Source organism: Hippopotamus amphibius, chromosome X (genome assembly GCF_030028045.1).
Source record: "Hippopotamus amphibius kiboko isolate mHipAmp2 chromosome X, mHipAmp2.hap2, whole genome shotgun sequence".
In the NCBI taxonomy this organism is placed as follows: domain Eukaryota; kingdom Metazoa; phylum Chordata; class Mammalia; order Artiodactyla; family Hippopotamidae; genus Hippopotamus; species Hippopotamus amphibius.
This window is the reverse complement of record NC_080203.1, coordinates 1,753,571-1,776,925: the sequence shown is the minus strand read 5'-3', so window position 1 is coordinate 1,776,925 and position 23,355 is coordinate 1,753,571. Positions and strand designations below refer to the sequence as shown.

Here is a 23,355-nt window from a genome sequence, read left to right as displayed (position 1 = left end):
TATATATAGATATAACTGATTGACTTTGCTGTACAGCAGAAACTAACAACATTGTAAATCAACTATACTCCAATAAAAATTTTTAAAAAAGCATTTTCCATAAAAGGCATATTTGATGAACAAGACTTCATCAAAATTAAAAACTACTGAGTGAAAGAAATTGTTAAAAAAATGAAAAGACTAGCTACAGTGTGAGTGAAAATATTTCAAATCACATATCTGATGATAGACTTGTATCTACAATATCCAAAGAACTCTCAAAATTTAACAAAAAGGTATACAACCCAATTTAAAAATGGCAGAAGACATGAGTAGATGCTTCACCAACAAACATGTAAGAATGGCAAAGAAGCACACAAAATGATGGTGAACATCACTAGCTACTAGGGAAGTGAAAATTGAAACCAAAATGAGATACCCCTACGTACCTATTAGAGTCACTAAAAGAAAGCATACTCACAGTACCAAATGCTGGCAGGGATGCAGACTGGAACTCTCATGATGCTGGTGGAAATGCACAATGGTACAGTCACTATTAGAAAACTATTTGATAGTTTTGTATAAAGTTAAACATACACTTAATATGTGACCCAGCAGTCTTACTCCATAGAGAATTGAACACAATTTCACACAAATTCTGTTTGCATATGTTTATATATATATATATTCATTCATAATTGCCACAAAGTGGAAATAACCCAAATTCCTTCAATAGGTGAATTGATTACCAAACTCTAAGACTTCCATACATTGGAGAACTACACAGCAATAAAAAGGAATGAACTTTTGATTTCAGAGTCTGAGTGAAAGAAGTCAGTCTCAAAAGGCTACATGCTGTATAATTGCATTTATATGATAGTCTCAGAAGGACAAAATTATAGGGATAGAGATCAGGTCAGTGGTTGCTAGGGCTTATGGATGAGGGGAAGGGGGTGAGTATAAAGGGATAGCATGAGGGAGTTTTTTAGGGTGGGTGATGGAAAATTATGTATCCTCATTAAAGTAGTTACAGGAGTCTGTACGTGTAAAATTCACTGAACTGTACTCCATAAGTCAGTTTGTATGACAAAAGTAAAAAAAAAATCAACAGGTTATGTCATTAGTACATGACCTCTGTAACAAATAATTTGAAAATCTAAAGGAAATGGATGATTTCTTAGAAATATATATCAAAATTAAGAAATAGAAAACAGTACAGTTTTCAAAGCAGAGACTGAAAATGGTGATTAAGGATCTTGATTTTAAAAGATAGCGAGTTTACGTGGCTTTACAGCTGAATTCTAACATTTGAAGGATGGGTGGTTCTAATTCAATTTATAGCTTTTTCCAGACTGTACAAAAAGGTTAAAAGCGCCTCAATTTTTAAAATAGCTAGAGTAATTTTAACACCAAAACCTGGATAGAGATAGCATAGAATAAGAAGACTATTGACGAATCTCACCTATAGATGTAAAAATTTATAATAAAAGTATCAACAAGTCAAATATAACTATTAGGGGATAATATACAACGAACAAGTTCAGTTTAATCCAGAAATATAAAGTTTGTTCAGCTTCAGGAAATTTAAATGTAATTCAGAATGTCATATAATTCTTTACACCAACAAACTGAAGGAGAAAAACCTGGGACGACATCTGACAAAAGTAATGCTAGTGGAAACTGTCAGGTACTTGATGTGCATCCTCTCATTTAATTTTCCTAACAACCCTGTGTCCCCTTTTATTCATGTGGAAACTGGAGCTCAGGTTAAGAGACTTGCTTAAAGTCACAGAGTTGGTATACAGGGCCATTTTCAATGTCAAACTAATTTTTACCAATCTGACAGACGAACAACAGTGCACCAGTCAGTAAAGTGGTTTTAGTGAGGGTGCCCATCTCGTGTGTCAGTCCTGAGTTGCCCATTCATATTCTTTGCTTTATTTTCTATAGAGTTGTCTGTTTTTCCTGCTGATTTGAATGATTTCTTTATGTGTTTTGGAAATTTCATCTTTTCTCTGGTATGTTGCAAATATTTACTCCCAGGCTGACTTTGCATATTGTGTCATATGTCAGAGAAAAGCTTTAAAACAGTAAATCCATGTTATCTTTCATTTTATTTATGCCTTTTGCTTTTCTTCTTTCAAAGACCTTTCTTTTCATCAAGACCATAAATAATAATTTTATGTACTTCTTTTCTAATTTTGCTTTTTGCATTTAGAATGTTAGATCATGTGGAACTGTCTTAACTCCTTGCATCTGGGGTCCAAGTTCCTCTTATCCCAAATGGATTATTAGTTGTCCCGGCGCCACTTTTTGAGCAGTTGCCTGCACCCCCACTGGTTTGAAAGACCACTTTGATCATGTATTAACTTCTTTTATATATACATGAGCCCATTTCTCCTTCATTCCCTTGATATGTTTGTTCCTTTGCCAATACCATACTGTTTGTTTGCTTTAGTTACTAGGTCTTCTTAGCATAGAAACAAAAAGGCAGTGTGTACAGAGGCTGAGAGCATGGGGACTTGAGCCAGATAGCCTGGTTTGAGTCCTGAAACTACTTTTAACTAAATGTGTGACTTTGGGCAAATAACTCAAGCTCTCTCTGCTTCAGTTTCCTTATATGTGAAATGGAGATATTAATTCACCATCCATCTCTTAGAGTTATTGTGAGGATGAGATGAATTAATGGAAATAAAGCATAATGTCTGGCAAAGGGGAAGGCTCAGTAAATGCAAGCTATTCCAGGATTTGGACTTGGTAGGGCACTTACTCTCCACACAGCCCATACTACTTCCTCAAAAGTATCTTGCAGTCCGCAATTTTTACTAGGATTGCTTTGAATTTATAGACTCATTTAGGGAAGAAATTACACCTGTACAGCACTGGGTCTTTCCATCCATGAACCTGGTATATGTTCTTCCCTTCTTTCATATCACTTTATCTTCCTCAGAAATACACTGACATTTTCTTCACGATAAAAACTGGCATATTGCAACCTCCACTGTGCTCAGTCAGCAGCAGTGGTTGCAGGTTCAGCTAGACGGTTCACACTCACAAAACCCAAACAGGCTGTCCTGGCACCCGTATATATTCATCTCTGCCCCCGTTAACAGCTCAAGTGTGAAGAAATGAGAGCATATGGGGCGGGGATGGGGTGAAACAGGAGCCACTATGGCTTAGAAGCCCCATGTCCCAAATTAGGGACAACTCTGTGTTTGTTCCCTATGCGTAGCCTCAGTCCCAGCCAGGGTCATGGCCCAGGAACAAGAGGCCCACTGCACTCAGGGATCCTGAGCTGTGGCTCCCAGCAGGTGTTTATGTGTAGTCGCAGCCCTCTCATTCCAGATGCAGTGTACCACCTGGGACATTCTGCCAGAAGCAGGCCCACCGGTCCCACAGCTGACCGTCCACCTTCATCAGGTTTCCAGGGCAGCCAAACTAGAAAGCAAATCCAAGGTCATTGCCTCACTTCAAGGGAGAAAGGGTTTTGGTAATCCTACTTTCAGAGGGGCTAAGCCAACGTGAGATCTACCCTCAACAAATTTTGAAATGCACAATACTGTATGCCTATTGAATAACAACAACTCTTTCCCCTACTGACATCCACTGGCAACCACTATTGTATGCTCTGCTTCTTTGAGTTTGACTATTTTAGACTCCTCATCTAAGTGGCATCACATAGTATTTGTTTTTCTGTGTCTGGCTTATTTCATTTGGCACAGAGTCCTCCAGGTTCATCCATGTTGTTGCAGGTGGCAGGATTGCCTTCTTTTTTAATACTGGATAATATTCCTTTGTGTGTGTATATACACAAATATATATATATTACATTTCATTATATATTTTGTAATATATATGTATGTTACATTTTTATCCATTCATCTAGATACAACTTGGGTTGTCTCCATATCTTGTTTATTGTGAGTAATGCTGCAGTGATCATCAGAGTGCATCTCTCTGAGATCCTGATTTCAGTTCTTTTAGATATATGTCCCGAAGAGGGATTGCCGGATCACATGGTAGTTCTATTTTCACTGTTTTGAGAACGCTGCATACTGTTTTTCATAGGGGCTGTACCATTTTACATTCCCACCAAAAGTGCACAAGGTTTGTTCCAGTTTCTCCAAATCCTTGCCGACACTTCTCTTTTATTTATATTAGTCATCCTAACAGGTGTGAGGTGATACCTCATTGTAGTCTTCATTTGCATTCCCTGCTGATTAGTGAAATTGATCATGTTTTCATATACCTATTGGACATTTGTATGTCTGGAGAAATGTCTGTTCAAGTCCTTTGCCCATTTTTAATTTGATTCCTTTTATTTTTCCTTTATAGCTGTAGCAGTTCCTTTTTTAAAAAAATTTTATTGGGATATAGTTGATTCACAATGTTGTGTTAGTTTCAGGTGTACAGCAAAATGATTCAGTTATACATGTACATATATCCATTCTTTTTCAGATTCTTTTCCCATATAGGTTATTATAGAGTATTGAGTTGGGTTCCCTGTGCTGTACAGTAGGTCCTTATTAGTTATCTATTTTATATATAGTTGTGTGTATATGTCAATCCCAATCTCCCAATTTATCCCTCCCCCCTTTTCCCCGCTGGTAACCATAAGTTTGTTTCCTAGATCTCTGACTCTATGTCTGTTTAGGAGTTCGTTATATATTTTTGGATAGTAACTCTTTATCAGATATATGGTTTGCAGATATTTGATACCAGTTCTTGATTTTAGTATGTATCATTTCCCCCATTTTGGAGCTCTCTGTGTTATGTTTAAGAAAATTTTTCCTACCTGAAGCTCATTCAGATGTTCTACTTTTTACCTAAAAGTTTTATTGTTTTACCGTTCACATTTAGACCTGTAATACATCTGGATTTGACTTTTGTGTATGGTCTGAAGCAGGGGTCAAGATTCATTTTCTTTTTCACATGGATGTCCAGTGAGTCACAATCGTTTATTGAAAAGACCATTTTTTATGTCGTCAGGCATTCGTTTATGTGTTGATGTTTCTGGATTCTTTACTTTGTTCCATTGGTCTGTTGTCTATCCTTGTACCAGTACTACACTGTCTTGATTACTGTAGCTTTACAGCAGGTCAGAACATGTGGTAATATTGGGTTGGCCAAACGTTCATTTGGTTTTTTCCATAAGATGGCTCCAGTACTGTTTAGTTGTCTTTAATTTCATTAGAAACAATTTTGTTAGATTGTATTGTGACAGCTGTCATAGCAACGTGCATTTAAAAAAAATCAAAATTGGTGAATTTTTGCATAGCCATTTTAATGTTGAAGATGGAAGAAAAACATTTTCTGCATATTATGCTTTATTATTTCAAGAAAGGTAAAAATGCAACCAAAACATAAAAAAAAGATTTGTGCAGTGTCTGGAGAAGGTGCTGTGGCTGATGGAATGTGTCAGAAGTGGTTTGCAAAGTTTCATGTTGGAGATTTCTCGCTGGACGATGCTCCACGGTCAGGTAGACCAGTTGAAGTTGGCAGTGATCAAATTCAGACATTAATTGAGAGCAGTCAACATTATACCACGCGGGAGATAGCTGACATACTCAAAATATCCAAATAAAGCATTGAAAATCATTTGCACCAGCTTGGTTATGTTATTCGCTTTGATGTTTGGGTTCCAAGTAAGTTAAGTGAAAAAACCTTCTTGACCATATTTCCACATGTGATTTTGCTTAAATGTAATGAAAACATTCCGTTTTTAAAACAAATTATGACGGGTGATGAAAAGTGGATACTGTACAATAATGTGGAACAGAAGAGACTGTGGGGCAAGTGAAATGAACCACCACCAACCACACCGAAGGTCAGTCTTCATCCAAAGAAGTTGATGTTTTGTGTATGGTAGGATTGGAAGGGAGTCCTCTATTATGACCTCCTTCTGGAAAACCAGACGATGAATTCCAACAAGTACTGTTCCCAATTAGACCAACTGAAAGCAGCACTCGAGGAAAAGCATCCAGAATTAGTCAACAGAAAATGAAGAATCTTCCTTGAGGATAACACAAGACCACATGTTTCTTTGATGACCAGGCAAAAACTGTTACAGCTTGGCTGGAAAGTTCTTTTTTTTGTTTGTTTTTATAAATTTATTTATTTTATTTATTTTTGGCTGCGTTGGGTCTTCGTTGCTGCACACAGGCTTTCTCTAGTTGTGGCGAGCAGGGGCTACTCTTCGTTGTGGTGTGCAGGCTTCTTGTTGCAAAGCACAGGCTCTAGGCGTGTGGGCCTCAGTAGTTGTGGCACTTGGGCTCAGTAGTTGTGGCTCTCGGGCTCTAGGGCACAGGCTCACTAGTTGTGGTGCACAGGCTCAGTTGCTCTGTGGCATGTGGGATCTTCCCGGACCAGGGGTCGAATCCGTGTCCCCTGCATGGGCAGGCAGATTCCTAACCAGTGTGCTACCAGGGAAGTCCCAGGGGAAGTTCTGATTCATCTGCCGTATTCACCAGACATCACACCTTCGGATTTCCATTTATTTCAGTCTTTACAAAATTCTCTTAATGGGAGAAATTTCAATTTCCTGGAAGACTGTAAAAGGCACCTGGAACAGTTCTTTGCTCAAAAAGATAAAAAGTTTTGGGAAGATGGAATGATGAAGTTGCCTGAAAAATGGCAGAAGGTAGTGGAACCAAATGGTGAATACATTGTTCAGTAAAGTTCTTGGTGAAAATGAAAAATGTGTCTTTTATTTTTAACTTTAAAAATGGAAGGAACTTTTGGGCCAACCCAATATATGAGTCCTCCAACTGTGTACTTCTCAAATGTTGCCTTAGGTATTCTTAACCCTTTGCATTTCTACATAAATTGAAGAATTTGGCTTCTCAGTATCCACAGGAAAAAGACCTGCTGGGATTTTTTAAAATTAATTAATTAATTAATTTATTTATTGGCTGCATTGGGCCTTCGTTGCTGCACACGGGCTTTCTCTAGTTGCAGCAAGTGGGGGCTGTTCTTCATTGTTGTGCACGGGCTCCTCATTGTAGTGGCTTCTCTTGTTGCGGAGCATGGGCTCTAGGCACGTGGGCTTCAGTAGTTGAGGCACACAGGCTCAGTAGTTGTGGCTCACGGGCTCTAGATCGCAGGCTCAATAGTTGTGGCACACAGGCTTAGTTGCTCTGTGACATATGGGATCTTCCTGGCCCAGGGATCAAACCCCTGTCCCCTGCATTGGCAGGCGGATTCTTGACCACTGCGCCAGCTGCTGGGATTTGGATTTGGATTGCCTGAAGTCTATAGCTCAATTCAGGGAAAACTGACATTTTTAAAGTGAGGTCTTCACCCCATGAGCATGTTATATCCTTCCCTTTGTGTGGGTCTTTAATTTCTCTCAGTAATATGTTACAATTTTCAGTATAGAAGCCTGTACATCTTTTGTTGGATTTATTCCTAGCTATTGGATGTTTATTTAAAAAATATCATAAGGCCATTATAAATGGCATCATTTTCTAAAGTTCATTTCCTAATTTTTGCTAGTATATATGGATTTTTGTATGTTGGTCTTGTGCCCAGTGACCTTGCTAAGTTTACTTATTAATTCTAATAGTATGTGGGTTTTTATAATTTTCTACAAACATGATCAGGTCATTTGTGAATAGTTCACAACTTTATTTCTTCGTTTCTAATCTGTATGCCTGTTATTTCTTTTTATTGCCTTACTAAATTTGCTAGGACTTTCAGGGATGATATTAGGCATCCTTTTTTAGTCCAAAGTTCATGCCTTCTGAGGGTGTAGATTTTTCCTATTTAAATCTCTTCTTTGGTTTTTTTTTCTTCTTCAGGTTTTCTGCTTCTCCTTGAGTCAGTTATGGTAATTTATATTTCCTAGACAATTGTCCATTTCATCTAAGTTTTCCATTTTTTTTTGACTTGAGGAAATATGTAGTTTATTTTTAAACGTTTTCTTTTCTTTGTAGCATTTATCACTAATGTAATTTAATTTTTCATTGATTACTTATGGTCTCTCCACTAGATTGTTGTCTCTATGACTGTGGGGACTGTGTCAGGGCCTGCCACATAGTAGCCATTCAGTACATATTTCTTGAGTGGACGATTGTGTGATCTCTCTTTAAGTATGTTCCCTTTTCTGTTGCTAATGCTGTTTACTTGCTTTTTCTCTTTTCTCTTGATTTTATTTCCAGAGGCTTATCTTTTTGTTGGTCTTTTCAAAGGACCAGCTTTAGGTTCTCTTGATCAACTTTATTTCTTTGCTTTTGTTTTTAGAAAAATTTCTGCTTTTCTCTTTATTAATTTCTTCATTTAATTTTCTGTTTTATTATTTTTGTGTTGTTCTTATTGTTATCTTTATTTTAAATTATTGAGATGAAAACTAAGTTTACTTTCTACTTTCTGTCTCCCTTGTTTTCTAAAAATACATTTAAGGCCATAAATTTTCCTCCTCACTTTTGCTCTATTACTTAGGTTTTGTTGCATAGTAGTTCCAGTGGGTTTTTTTTAAACTTCTAACTCATTTGTGCTTTCAGTTTTTATTTTCTCTTTCACTCAAAGTTATTTAGAAGCGCATTTACAAATTTCCAGGTGTGTAGATCTGGTCCAGGGTTGGGGAGGATATTTTTTTCTATTATGTTAATTTTTAACGCTACATTATGGTAATTGTGGCCTGTGTGATATCAGCTTTATGGAAATTTTTTGATATTTCCTTTGTTACCTAGGATGGGGATCCACAAAATACAGCTTATAGGCAACATGGGCCTGGTGCCTGTTTTGGAAATCAAGTTTTATTGGAGCAGAGCCATACCCATTTGTTTACATACTACCTGTGACTATTTTCCAGCTACAACTGCAAAGCTGACTGGTTGTAACAAAGACCCTGTGGCCCATACAGCTCAAAACATATACTGTTTGGCCTTTCCATTAAAAAAGTTCTGACCCTGGCCCTGACTTAAAACATGGTCAATTTTTGTGACTTTTTCATATGAATTGAAAAATATGAGTATTGTCTCTTGAGTAAGAGTTCCTTATAGCCTTGTTAGAATAAGCTTATTAAGTTGTGTTATACCAAGCCTTATGTCCTTCCTCAATGAGAGAGCTACGTATAAACCTCCCATCATAACTAGATTTGTCTATTTCCTCTATTTTAGTCAGGGTTAGCCTTATATATTTTGAAGCTGTATTGTTAGTGCATAAAGAATATATAAAGGTTCATAACTTTTATATTGTCCTGGTATATTTTTCCTTCATAAAAAATGAAGTAGCCCTCTTTGTCCCATTTATTTATGCATATATTTATATATGCCTTGAATTCTTTCTTTGCAAAGAATATTACTATTCCTGTTAGGATTAGGTTCAACTACATATATTAGGAAAAAAATAATAAATAAAATTAATTTAAAGAAGAAAGATTCTTTCTTGGGTAGAAGAAGTCTGGAGATAGGTATTCAAGGGCTCTGCGATATTATCAGGGACCCAGGCTCCTATCTTCTGCTTCACCATCTTGGTGTATGGTTTCCATCCTAAGGTCCCCTCATGGTCCACGAGACTTCTGGAGCTCCAGCCAGCACATCTCCATTGAGGGCCAGAAGGAAGAGGAAAGGTAGGCGGGCAAAAAGGGGCCTGTCCCAGCTCTGCCAATTTCTAATAAGTGACCTTCCCAGAAAGCCCCAGAAAACAAGTCAATTTTCATCTCATTGGCAGAATTTAGTCAAGTGGCCACACCTAAGCTACCAGGGAGGCCTGTCAGATAGCTCTGTCTTGGCTGAAAATTGGCATTCTGTTACCAAGGACACTGGGATTAGGGTAGCCAGCAACTTCTGCCACTCCCCGTTTCTTGCATGTTGTAGTTCTTGTTAGTATCCTTTTCCTGTTATAACTTTCTCCATCCCTTTATTCTCAACCTTCCTCAGTTATTTTGTTTCACGTATGTCTCTTTTAAATAGAATATAGCAGGATCTTGAGTTGTTTGGTTTTAAACAATCAGAACATCTGTCTATTAATAGGTGAGTGTAATGCATTCATTTTATTATCATTGCTGATACATATGTCAGTATTCCTGCCATTATTTTTTTTCTGCTTTCTTTTTGCCATACTTTCTATTTAATTCTTTTTACCTCTCCTTCCATATGTTACTCTGATTGTTTTCCATTACCTGTTTTTTTCAGTTTTAGAAATTGTCCTTACTGTTTTGATTCTTTCAGTTATTACTCTTAATGTTTCACAACATTCTGTTTTGAAATAATTTCATATTTACAGAAAAGTTGCAAGAATAGTACAAAGGATTCCTGTGTACCCTTCACCCAGATCCCCCAAATGTCAGAATTTTATCTTTTTATCTTTATACCTATGGATAATTTTTCCTGAGCCATTTGAAAATATGTTACACAAGTGATGTCCCTTCAGTGGATATTTCCTAAAGAACAGGGACATTCTCTTATGTAACAATAATAAAATAATATCAGGACATTAAAATTCATATAATACTATGTCTGATCCATAGATGGTATTCTAATTCCATCAGTTTTCCTAATAATATCCCTTATAGTATGAGAAACAAACAAAAAAAACCTTTATTCTGGCCCAGGATGCAGACCATGTTCACACACTGCACATAATTGTCATGACTTTGATTGCAAACAGTTCCTGTATCTTTTGTGGCCTTAATATTTTTGAAGATTACAGGCCGGTTGTTTTGGAAAAATGTCCCTTGTTTTGGATTTATGTTTTATCATAATTCGATGGAGATTTTATGCTTTTGGCAATAACACCACAAAAGTGATGTTGTGTTCTTTTCAGTGATTTGTTTTAGGAGGCACATGATATCACTTTGTCCCATCGTATGTGATTGCAGCTTTGACCATGTGCTTAAGGAGGTGTTTATGAGGTTTTCCACTGTAAATTTTTCCCTTTGAAATTAATAAATATCTTGTGGGGAGTTTTAGCATTCATCAATGATTCTTTCCTAATTATTTATTACTAAGATGGTTATCAAAGGCAGTGGTCTAATTCCATCATTCCGTCTACATTTACTAGTTAGCATTCTATTCCAGGGAAGGGCTTTTCCTTCTTCCCATTTCTTTATTTTTTCATTCATTTATTTATATTAGTGTGGACACCTGCATTCTTATTTTACCAATAGATTCTAACCCATTATTGTCATTAGCTATTTTGAAACACATATTCAGAATTGGCCAGTGGAAGCCCCTCCCATGTTGTATTGACATGTTCACATCATTCTTTGAGTACTACCTGATTTTCTGGCACAAGAAGATGTTTCACCTTCATCTCCTGCTTTCCTGCATTCAGCCCTGGATTCAATATTTCTCCAAGGAGCCCTGGTTCCCTTTATTTTTTTAACAGTTTTATTGAGGTTTAATTGACATACAATAAACTGCACATTTAAAGTATACAATTTGATAAGTTTTGACATACACACACCTATACACACCATCACCACAATCAAGATAATGAACATATCTATCACCCCTCAAGTTTTCTTTGTGCCCCTTTGTAATTTCCCCCTCTTGCCACTTCATAGTCCTCCCCTAACCCCAGGAAACCCTGATCTGCTGTCAATATAGATTACTGTGCATTTTCTAGAAATATGTATGTATATATAAATATATATATATGTATAGAATATGTACTCTTCGTTTCCTTTCAAATAGAATTATTTTGAGATTCATCCATGTTATAGCATGTATCAATGGTTCATTATTTTTATTACAGAATAGAATTAAATGATGTAATTATTACCACAATTTGTTTATCCATTCACCTGTTGGTAGACATGGAGTTACTTGCAGATTTTGTCTATTACAAATAGAGCTGCTTTGAACATTTGTGTACAAGTCTTTGTATTGGATATATGCTGTCTCTTCCCTTGGGAAAATACCTAGGAGCAGACTGGCTGAATCATATGGTAGGTGTATATTTAACTTTTGAAGAAATTACCAGGCTGTTTTCCAAAACAGCCTGCTGGGATTTTTTTATTGGGATTATATTGACTCTATTGATCATTTTGGGAAGAATTGACATCTTAAAGATATTGAGTCTTCCAGTCAATGAACATGGTATATCTTTCCATTTATTTAGGTCTTTAATTCTCTCAACAATTTTTTGTAGTTTTCAGTATACAGGTATTGCATATCTTTTGTCAGACTTATCCCTACACATTTCATATGTTTATACTATTGTTTTATCCTGTTGTTTTGATTTCATTTTCCTACTGTTCATCACTGCTATACAAAAGTACATTTTATTTTTGTATATTGAGTCTGTATCCTACAACTTTGCTAGATTCACTAGTTAATTCCAGTAGCTTTTTTGAAGAGTCCATTGGATTACCTGCATAGATCATCATCTGTGAATAAAGGCAGTTTTACTTCTTTCTTTCCAATCTGGATGCTTATGTTTATTTTTCTCACCTTACTGCATTTATTGGAACCTCTAATAAACTGTTGAATATAGTTTAATGACAGTGAGAGCAGTTCACAGTAGCCTTGTTCTTGATCTTCGGAGAAATCATTCAATCTTTCACCATTAAATATGATGTTACCTGAAGGTTTTTCATAGGTTCTCTCATGTGTTTGAGGAAGTTTCCTTCTATTCCTAGTTTGCTGAGAGTTTTCCATTTTTTTTAATCAATAATGTATTTTATCAAATGCTTATTCTATAAAAATCTATTTAGATGATCATACAGTTTTTTTCTTTTTCAATCTTTAATATTGATGAATTACATTGATTTTTTGATTGCTAAACCAACCTTGCATTCCTGGAATAAGCCCTGTGAATAATGATGAATTATCCATTTTATGCATTGCTGGATTTGATTTGCTAAAAAGTTATTAAGAATTTTTGCATCTGTATACACGAGGGATATTAGTTTGTGGTTTTCTTTTTTTGTAAAGTTTTTCTATGGCTTTGGTGTCAGAGAAATGCAGGCTTCAGAAAATGAACTGGATAGTATAGCCTTCTTTTCAAGTTAACAGGAGAGTTTGGATAGAATTGATATTCTTTCTTCCTTAAGTATTTGGTAGAATTCACCATTCAAGCTTTCTGGGCCTGGAGGCTTCTATGTGGGAACTTTTTTACCTGCCAGTTTTATTTATTTAATAGATACAGGGCTATTCATGTGATCTATTTCTTCCTGAGTGAGCTTTGGTAATTTGTGTCTTTTAAGGAACTTACTCATTTCATCGAATGAATTTACTGGCAAAAAGTTGTTCATAATATTTTATCCTTTATCTATTATCTGTATAATCTATGTAATGTCATCTCTCATTCCTATATTGGTAATTTGCATCTTCTTTCTCATCCCTATATTGGTAATTTATGTCTCTTTTCTGATAAGTCTGGCTAGAGGTGTAACAATTTTACTGAATGTCTCAAAGAATCACCTTTGGTTCACTGGTTTTCTCTGTTTTTCCATTTATGTCAGCTCTGATCTGTGTTATTTCCTTCCTTCTGCTTACTTTGAACTTCCTTTGTTCTTTTTCTAGTTTTTTTTAAGCTCTTTATTGGAGTATAATTGCTTTACACTGTTGTGCCAGTTTTTTCTGCTGTACAACAAAGTCAATCAGCTGTATTTATACATATATCCCCATACCCCCTCTCTCCCGCGACTCCTTCCCACCCTCCCTATCCCACCCCTCTAAGTCATCACCAATCATCGAGTTGATCTCCCTGTGTTATGCAGCCTTTTTCTATTTTTTTAAAAGGAGGTTGGAAGCTGAGTTCCATTATTTGACACCTATCTTCTTATTTAAATGTTGAGTGCTGTAAATTTCCTTCTCTAAGTTCTGTTTTAGTTATATCCCACAAATTTTGGTATGCTTTCATTTTTATTAAGTTCAAAATACTTTCTAATTTTTCTTTTGACTTCCTCATTGACCCACAAATTATTTCAAAGTATATTATTTAGTTTCTGAATACTTGGGGTTTTCATGATATCTTTCTGTCATTGATGTTTACTTTAATTCCATTGTGGTCAGAAAAAACAGTTTTTGTGACTTGAATCCTATTAAAATTATTTAAAATGTTTTGTTTAATTATATTTTATTTATTTAATTTTAAAAATTGAAGTATAATTGACCTACAATACTATGTTAGTTCCAGGTGCACAACATAGTGATTTGATAATTCTATACCTTACAAAACAATCACCATGATAAGTCAAGTTACCATCTGTCACCATACAAAGTTATTATAATATTATTGACTATGTTCCCCATGCCATACATTGAGAATGTTTTAGGACCCAGAATATGGCCTATATAGGTAACTTTTCTGCATACACTTGAAAAGAATATGTTTTCTGCTTTTGGGTGGAATATGCTTACAAATATCAATTAGGTTAAGTTTTTTTTTAGGTTAATCAAAATCTATTGTTTCTCATTTGGAGATATAAAGGGCAGAACCAATAAAAATAAAGACATTTGCTCAACTTAACAGCTGGTATGCAGTCTGAGATTGTATAGCACTAATTACTCCAGAGGCTGCCTAAGATGGTAATTGCCCTTTTCTCTTGATTTTCAATACTGATTTTTTCCCCTCCAATTCATCCCTTAAATATTTCCAGTACAGACTTTTCCCTCCCCAATTCCTTCTTTAAATATAATTTACTCTGTGGTAATAAGAAGACTTAGAGGACTGGGATACACATTTTGGGAAAAATAAAGAGAAAAGCTTTGGCCTTCAGACATTTTTTTTGTTAAACAACAACACATACACAGGTGACAGAATGGCAGCAAATATACAGGTGCAAATGTGAATATTGTACTCATTTCTTAGGCACAAGAAAAAAGAAAGGAGAGTGAAAATTTGATTTCAAATCAAGCTAGAACATTTCTTTTTTAAATCTCATGCTTTATATTTTTGTTTATATTTTTACTAAGAATTTTCTGTAAGAATGAGTTTTTAAAACTTCATGTATACAACACACCTAGGTACAACAACACCTATGTAGTATTCTTGCCAAACCTGGGTGTAATAATAAAATAATCAAATCCAAAATGTGGCACATTCTACAAGATAACTGGCCTGAACCTTGAAAAAATCAATGACTAGGAATCAGGAGACTTTTATATAGATCAAGATATTCTACAATGTTGTTCAAGTCTTTATTTTTACTGGTATTTGTGTGCACTGTTCTATCAGTTTTTGAGAGAAGGGTACTGACATCTCTGTAATTGTAGATTTGTCTATTTTCCTTATAATTCTATCAGGGTTTTTTTTATTAATAGCTTCTGAAGCTCTTTTATTGTGTGCCTACATGTTTAGGACTGTTATATATTTTTTATGAATTAATCTTTTTATCATTAGGAAACTACCTTCATCTCTGTTAATATTCTCTCTGAAATTAACTTTGATATTAGCATAAACATGCTTACTTACTCTCTTGAGTTTTGTTAGCATGTTGTATATTTTAACTTTTAACTTATTTGTGTCTTTAAATTTGAAGTGTGATTTTTGTAGTTAGCATATAGTTTGGTCTAGGAGTTATCCAGTCTGACAGTCTCTGCCATTTAATTGACATATCTGGATCCTTTACATTTAATGTGATTATTAATGAGGTTAGGCTTAAAATCTACCATCTTGCTTCTATTGTCTATTTGTTTTCTATATTTGTCTCATTTAATTTCTGTTCACTTTTTCTTCTTTCTTATGCCTTCTTTTGGATTAATTTTTATGATTTAATTTTATCTCCTTTGTAGGTTTATTAGTGATAATTTTTTGCTATATTACTTTAGTGGTTGCTTTTGGGTATGTAGTAGGGTTTCTCAACATTGTCACTATTGACATCATGGGCCAGATAACTATAGTGGCAAGGAGAAGTCCTGTGCATTGTAGAATATTAAGCAGCATCTGTGGCCTCCACTCATTAGATGCCAGTAGCACTTCCTTAGTTGTGACAGTCAAAAATGTCTCCAGACAGTGTCAAATGTTCCCTGAAGGGCGAAATCTCCCCTGGCTGAAGAGCACTGGTTTACAATTTTTTTTTTTTACTTATCACAGTTTGCCTTGAAGTGATATTATACTAGTTCACATGCAGTATTAAGAACCTTGCAACACTGTACTTCCATTTCTCTCCTCCTGGTTTTTGTGCTAATACTGTCATACGTTTTATTTGTATGTATGCTATAAACCCATAGTATGTTGTTATTAATTTTACTTTAAACAGTTGTTTATCTTTTCAAGAAACTTGAAAAAGAAAAAGAAGTCTGTATTTACCAATGTAGTTACTGTTTCCAGTGCTCTTCATTTCTTTGTTTCCATCTGGCATAATTTTCTTTCTTCTCGAAGAATGTCCTTTAATATTTCTGACAGTGCAAGTTTTCTAGAAATATATTCTTTCAACTTTTGTATGTCTGAAAAAAGTCTTCAAGTTTTAAAACATATTTTCAATGGGTAAAGAACTCTAGGTTGACATTTTTTTCTTTCAGAACTATAAAGCTATTTCTCCACTGTCCAACAAGAAAGTGACTGTCATCTTTCCCTTTTTTCCTGTCTACTCATTTTGTCTTTTTTCCTGATTTCTTTTAAGATTCTCTTTATCACTGGTTTAAAACTACTTGGTTATAGTGTACCATGGTATAATTGTTTTCATGTCTCCTGTGCTTAGGTTTCATTGAGCTCCTGAGACCTGTGGATTTACATTTTTCATCAAATTTAGAAAAATTTCATCAAAAAATTTAGAAAAATTTAGAAAAATCTAAGCCATTATTTCTACAAAACGTTTCCTGTTCTACTCACTTGTCTACTTTGGATATTTCAGTTACACATACATTTGGCTACTTGATATTGTCTCATAGTTCATTGCTTTTAGTCTTTTTTTTCTATCTGTGATTTATTTTGTAGAGTCTTGATGCTATGTCTTTAAGTTCACTATTTTTTTTCTGCAGTGTTTAATTTTCTGTTAACATTATCCAGTGTACTTTTTTATCTCATATGTTGTAATTTTCATCTCCAGAAGTCTGATTTGGGTCTTTATTTCTTTCTGTCTCTATTTAACATATTCAATCTTTCCTGTAGCTTCTTGAATGTAAAGAGTAGTTATAATATCTGTTTTAATGTGTTTGTCTGCTAATTACTGTTGCTAGATATGCATCATTTCTGGGTTATTTTCATTTGATTTTCTCTCCACGTTATGGGTTGGATTTTTCTGTTGCTTTGCATGCCTGGCAATTTTTGATTGAATGTAGACATTTTGAATTTTACCTTATTGGGTGTTAGATATGTTTATATTCCTAAAATATTCTTGACCTTTGTTTTGAGATACTGTTAAGGTAATAGAAATAGTTTGATCCTTTTGGGTATGCTTTTAAGCTGTATTAGGCAAAAACAAAGCAGTATTTAATGTAAGGTTCATTTTCTATACTCCTGAGGCAAGACCCTTTTTACTACTCTGTTGTCTTCTGAATTATGAGATTTCCCATTAAGGCTTTTGGGAACAGGCACTATTACTGACTCTGGGTATACTTTGAGGATAGTTCTCTTTAATCCTTCTGGGTTATTGTTTTCCTGGCCTTATGTAGTTTCCTCACATATGTGCCCTGATTACTACCCAACTGAACACTTGAAGGGGACCCTCCAAAAATCTGTGGAATTCTCTCTCATTGCCATTCTCTCCTCTACAGTCCTTTGCCCTGCAAATTCAAGCCTCCTTGGCTTTCTCAGAGCCTCAGCTCCATCTTCTCAACTCAAGGAGACCTTCAAGCTCTATGTGGGGTTCCCCTCCCTTTGCTGCAGCTTGGAAACTTTCTTCATGTAGTAAGCTGAGACTCATCTTGCTTGTTTCTCATCTCCCAGGTTTCACTGTCCTTCACTGCCTGTTTTCCAAGGTCTTGTGAGTCACTCTTTCACTTTTTTTTTTTTACACTTTTTAGTTGTTTCAAGAAGGGGGTAAGTCTGGTGCCCATCCCTCCATCTTAGCCTGTACTGTGGTTCTTTAAGTTAATGATGCTATTTAGAAACCAAGGTCCGGGTGGTAGGTATACTCATTACTATTAGAGTGTCATTGCTTCTAGACTCTCTTAGTAGACAGAGCTAGGAGGAAGTATGTATGTGTACATATTCACGTACACACACACACACACACACACACACACAAACACACACACACACACCATGAGTTCAAACCAATAGCTCCAATTCATTCCCACATCTTAGGGTTCATTCTAGCATTCTCCCTTTCCATATTTATAATTCTCTTCTCTGACCTAGAGAAACTTTGTTCCTGCTATCCATAATATGTTAACTTATTGCTCAATCCTAGAATATATGGAAAGTAGTTTCAGAATTGCTAACCTATACCACTGTGAAAAACAAACTGCTATGGACTGAATGTCTGTGGCCCCCCCACCTCCAAATTCATATGTAGAAGCCCTAATCCCTAATGTGATGGTATTTGGAGGTGGAGCATTTGGAAGATAATTAGGTCATGAGGGTGGAGCCCTCATGGATGGGGATTAGTGCCCTTATAATGAAACACAAGAGAGATAACCACTCTCTCCACCATGTGAGGACACAGCAAAAAGGACTATGAGAAATAAATTGCTGTTGTTGAAGCCACCCAGTCTCTGGTACTTTTGTTGTAGCAGCCTGAACTGTACAGACCTACTAACTGAAGATCAAAATTTGTTTAAAGTACTTTTTGTTGTCCTCCTGAGAATATATGCTCAAATGTGTTCAAAAGTTACTTGCAAAAGACCTGTATACAGAACACTATAAGACACTGATAAAAGAAATAAAAGATGACACAATGAGATGGAGGGACATATCATGTTCTTGGATTGGAAGACTCAACAGTATGAAAATGACTATACTACCCAAAGCAATTTACAGATTCAATGCAATCCCTATCAAATTACCAATGGCATTCTTCGCAGAACTAGAACAAGAAATTTTATGATTTGTATGGAAATGCAAAAGACCCTGAATAGCCAAAGCAAGCTTGAGAAGGAAAGACAGAGCTGGAGGAATCAGCCTCCCTGACTTCAAACTATACTACAAGCCCACAGTGATCAAGACAGCATGGTACTGGCACAAAAACAGAAATATAGATAAATGGAACAGGATAGAAAGCCTAGAGATAAACCCACACACATATGGTCACCTTATCTTTGACAAAGGAGGCAAGAATATACAATGGAGAAGACAGCCTCTTCAATAAGTGGTGCTGGGAAAACTGGACAGCTACATGTAAAAGAATGAAATTAGAACACTTCCTAACACCATACACAAAAATAAACTCAAAATGGATAAAAGAGCTAAACATAAGGCAAGACACTATAAAACTCTTAGAGGGAAACATAGGCAGAACACTGTCTGACATAAATCAAAGCAGGATCCTTTTTGACCCACCTTCTAGAATTAATGGAAATAAAAACAAACAGATGGGATCTAATGAAACTTAAAAGCTTTTGCACAGCAAAAAAGAAATCATAAACAAGACAAGAAGACCACCCTCAGAATGGGAGAAAATATTTGCCAATGAAGCAATGGACAAAGGATTAATCTCCAAAATATACAAGCAGCTCATGCAGCTCAATATCAAAAAAGAAAACAATCCAATCCACAAATGGGCGGAAGACCTAAATAGACATTTCTCCAAATAAGACATGCAGATTGCTAACAAACACATGAAAAAATGCTCAACATCACTAAGCATTAGAGAAATTCAAGTCAAAGCCACAATGAGGTATCACCTCACATTGGTCAGAATGGGCATCATCAAAAAATTTAGAAACAAACAAAAAATTTAGAAACAATAAATGCTGGAGAGGGTGTAGAGAAAAGGGAACCCTCCTGCACTGTTGGTGGGAATGCAAATTGGTACAGCCACTATGGAAAACAGTATGGAGGTTCCTTAAAATACTAAAAATAGAACTATCATATGACCCAGCAATCTCACTACTGGGCATATACCCTGAGAAAACCATAATCCAAAAAGATACATGTACCACAATGTTCATTGCAGCACTGTTTATAATAACCAGGACATGGAAGCAACCTAAATGCCCATCAACAGATGAATGGATAAAGAAGATGTGGCACATATATACAATGGAATATTACTCAGCCACAAAAAGGAATGAAACTGAGTTATTTGTAGTGAGGTGGATGGACCTAGAGACCATCATACTGAGTGAAGTAAGCCAGAAAGAGAAAAACAGATACTGTATGCTATTGCATATATATGGAATCTAAAAAAAATGGTACTGATGAACCCAGTGATGGGAAGAATAAAGACACAGATGTAGAGAATGGACTTAAGGACACAGGGCAGGGAAGGGGGCGAAGGGTAAGATGGGATGAAGTGAGAGAGTAGCATATATGTAGACATATATACACTACCAAATGTAAAACAGATAGCTAGTGGGAAGCTGCTGCATAGCACAGGGAGATCAACTCAATGATGGGTGATGACTTAGAGGGCTGGGATGGGGGGGTTAGGAGGGAGTCGCGGGATGGAAGGGATGTGGGGATATATGTATAAATACAGCTGATTCACTTTGGTGTGCAGCAGAAACTGGCACAACAGTGGAAAGCAATAAAGAGCTTAAAAAAAAAGTTGAGTTTTGTCTTCCCCCGTCCCCCCCCCACCGCGCCACCCGCACTTCCCTGTGGTTATTATTACTCATTTGAAAGACAGGGCTTTTTCCTGCTTATTTTCCATTTTCAAAGTTTTTAACCCATACTTTTCTTTGCCTTGGGAGTATGAAATATCAACATGGTTCTAAAAGTCAAAAGTCAGAACTATATAGTTGAGTTTATTTTGTGTATCATGAGATGTGGGTCTAATTTTATGTCTTTCAAAATGGCTATCCACCTGTCCCCAAACCACTTATTAAAAAGCTATTCTTTACCCCAGTTTTTAAATTTTTTTAATAAACTTATTTATTTATTGGCTGCATAGGGTCTTCGTTGCTGCACACGGGCTTTCTCTAGTTGCAGCGAGCGGAGGCTACTCTTCATTGTGTTGCATGGGCTCCTCATTGCGGTGGCTTCTCTTGTCGCAGAGCATGGGCTCTAGGCACGTGGGCTTCAGTAGTTGTGGCACGTGGGCTTAGTTGCTCCATGGCATGTGGTATCGTCCTGGAGCAGGGCTCGAACCCATATCCCCTGCATTGGCAGGCAGATTCTTAACCACTGCGCCACCTAGGAAGTCCTACCCCAGTTATTTTAGATGCTACCTTTTTATCACATTCAGTAATTCTCTATTTGCTTAGATCAATTTCTAGGCTTTCTTTTCTGTCTGGCTATTCATGTACCAGCACATAATTATTGTATGTTTTACTGTCTGTTAGAGCCAGTCCTCATTAGGTTTTCTTTTTCTGTGTTTCCCTGACTATTCTTACATGTTTAGTTTTCCATATGAACTTTACTGTCAACCTGGCTAGCTCCAGCAAAAACTTTTTGGTATTTTTATTGTGATTGTGTTAAATTTATAAATTAGTTTATAATTAATCTTTTTGATGTTTGCATCATCCCTTCGGAGAACACTGGATGTCTTTTCATTTGCTGTAGTCTACTTTTGTGTCTTTCAAGAAAGTGTTAAGTTTTTCTCATATAGATTTTGTGCATGTTTTGTTTAGGTTTATTCCTATTTTATCTTCCTTTTTTTAATCCAAAATCACTCCATTTCTTAAAACTCTGTATAAATGGGGAGAGAATAATGTGATTGGTCCTTTAACATCATATTCACAATGAGAGGATTTTATAAATTTGAATACAAATTACCTTGCAGAAAGCAGAGTAAGCTCATTATCAAATCATTTATATATTTAATACAATGTTTGAATCAACTGAATGTTTGCAATAGCCATCGTTTTATGACATAATTTCTCTAAAACCTGTCTCACAATTTTGAAACAAATCATATAAATAAGTATCACAGAAAAGTAAACAAACTAGCTTGTTAGAGCTAGCAGAGTTCTCATCTTCGCCCCCTTGAAAGTGTGAGACTTCGGGAGTAATGAAGTCAGTTTAAAAGAACTACAAGTCTCTTTGATGTTTCACATGCAGCCAGAAAGCACTTTGTTAATCAGAAGCTTTCTTTTATTGTTAGAAAGAAAACTCGTGTACCTAACCTTATTTTTTTCTTTCCAAAGAACAGCTAATAAGCTTTATGTCTGCAACTCTAGGGAATATTTTGTCACCAAAAATTAGGGCAGGTTTGAACTGAGTAGACTGGAAGATGTGGAGAAAGCAAAGTTAGTTAGACCACTCATTCTCAAACTTGGCTGAACATTGGAATCACTTGAGCAGTTTAAAAACTATACCTAGCCAATCTGGAAAGGCTACATAGTGTATGATTCCAACAATACGCCATGCTATAAAAGGAAAAACTATGGAGACAGTAAAAAGATCAGTTGTTTCCAGGGGTTTGACAGGAAGGAGGGATGGATAGGCAGAGCACAGAGGGTTTTTAGGGCAGTGAAATTATTCTGTGTGATATTATTTTATTTATTTATTTATTTATTTTATGTATTGGCTGTGTTGGGTCTTTGTTGCTGCACGCAGGCTTTCTGTAGTTGTGGAGAGCGGGGACTATTCTTCATTGCCGTGCACAGGCTTCTTATTGCAGTGGCTTCTCTTGTTACAGAGCACAGGCTCTAGGTGCGCGGGTTCTAGGCGCCCGGGCTTCAGTATTTGTGGCTCTCGGACTCTAGAGTACAGGCTCAGTAGTTGTGGCGCACGGGCTTAGTTGCTCCACGGCATATGGGATCTTCCCAGACCAGGGCTTGAACCCAAGTCCCCTGCATTGGCAGGCAGATTCTCAACCACTGCACCACCAGGGAAGCCCTCTTTGTGATATTATAATGACAGATACATGTCCTTATACATTTATCCAAACCAATAAAATGTACAACACCCAGAGTGAACCCTAATGTAAACTATGGATTTCAGGTAATAATGATGTATCAGTGCAGGTCTATCCATTACAACAAATGTCCCACTCTGGTGCAGGATGTTGACAACAGCGGAGGCTATGCGTGTGTGGGGGCGAGAAGTCTGTGGGAAATCTCGGTACCTTCTTCTCAATTTTGCTGTGAACCTAATTCCGCTCAAAAATTTTTACACACATGCATACTGAATGCATGGTCCTTCCTCCAGAGATGGTGATTTTTATAACGGGGTAAAGGATGAGGCCTGAGTGTCAGGACTTGCGAAAAAGAGATATTAAATGTTCTCACCACAAAAAAAGAAGTGGCAATTACGTGACCTGGTGGAGGCTTAGCTAACACAATGGTGGCAATCATTTTGCTATATATAAATATCAAATTAACACATTATACACCTTAAACTTACACAGTTTATATGTCAATTATATCTCAATAAAGCTGCGAAAAAGAATAGGGGAAAAATTTAAAAGTTAAACCACAATTAATTCATTGTAGC

General features: G+C 36.2%; 1 protein-coding gene across 2 annotated transcripts in view; it reads left to right on the top strand.

Moving 5' to 3' along the window:
- Positions 1-23,355, top strand: part of BRCC3 (BRCA1/BRCA2-containing complex subunit 3) — a 71,485-nt gene that overhangs the window by 36,465 nt on the left and 11,665 nt on the right. For both annotated transcript variants that reach the window (XM_057718333.1, XM_057718334.1), the window contains one exon: positions 9,476-9,550. In XM_057718333.1, the coding sequence (XP_057574316.1) occupies positions 9,476-9,550 (75 nt within the window). The remainder of the gene's footprint in view (positions 1-9,475; positions 9,551-23,355) is intronic.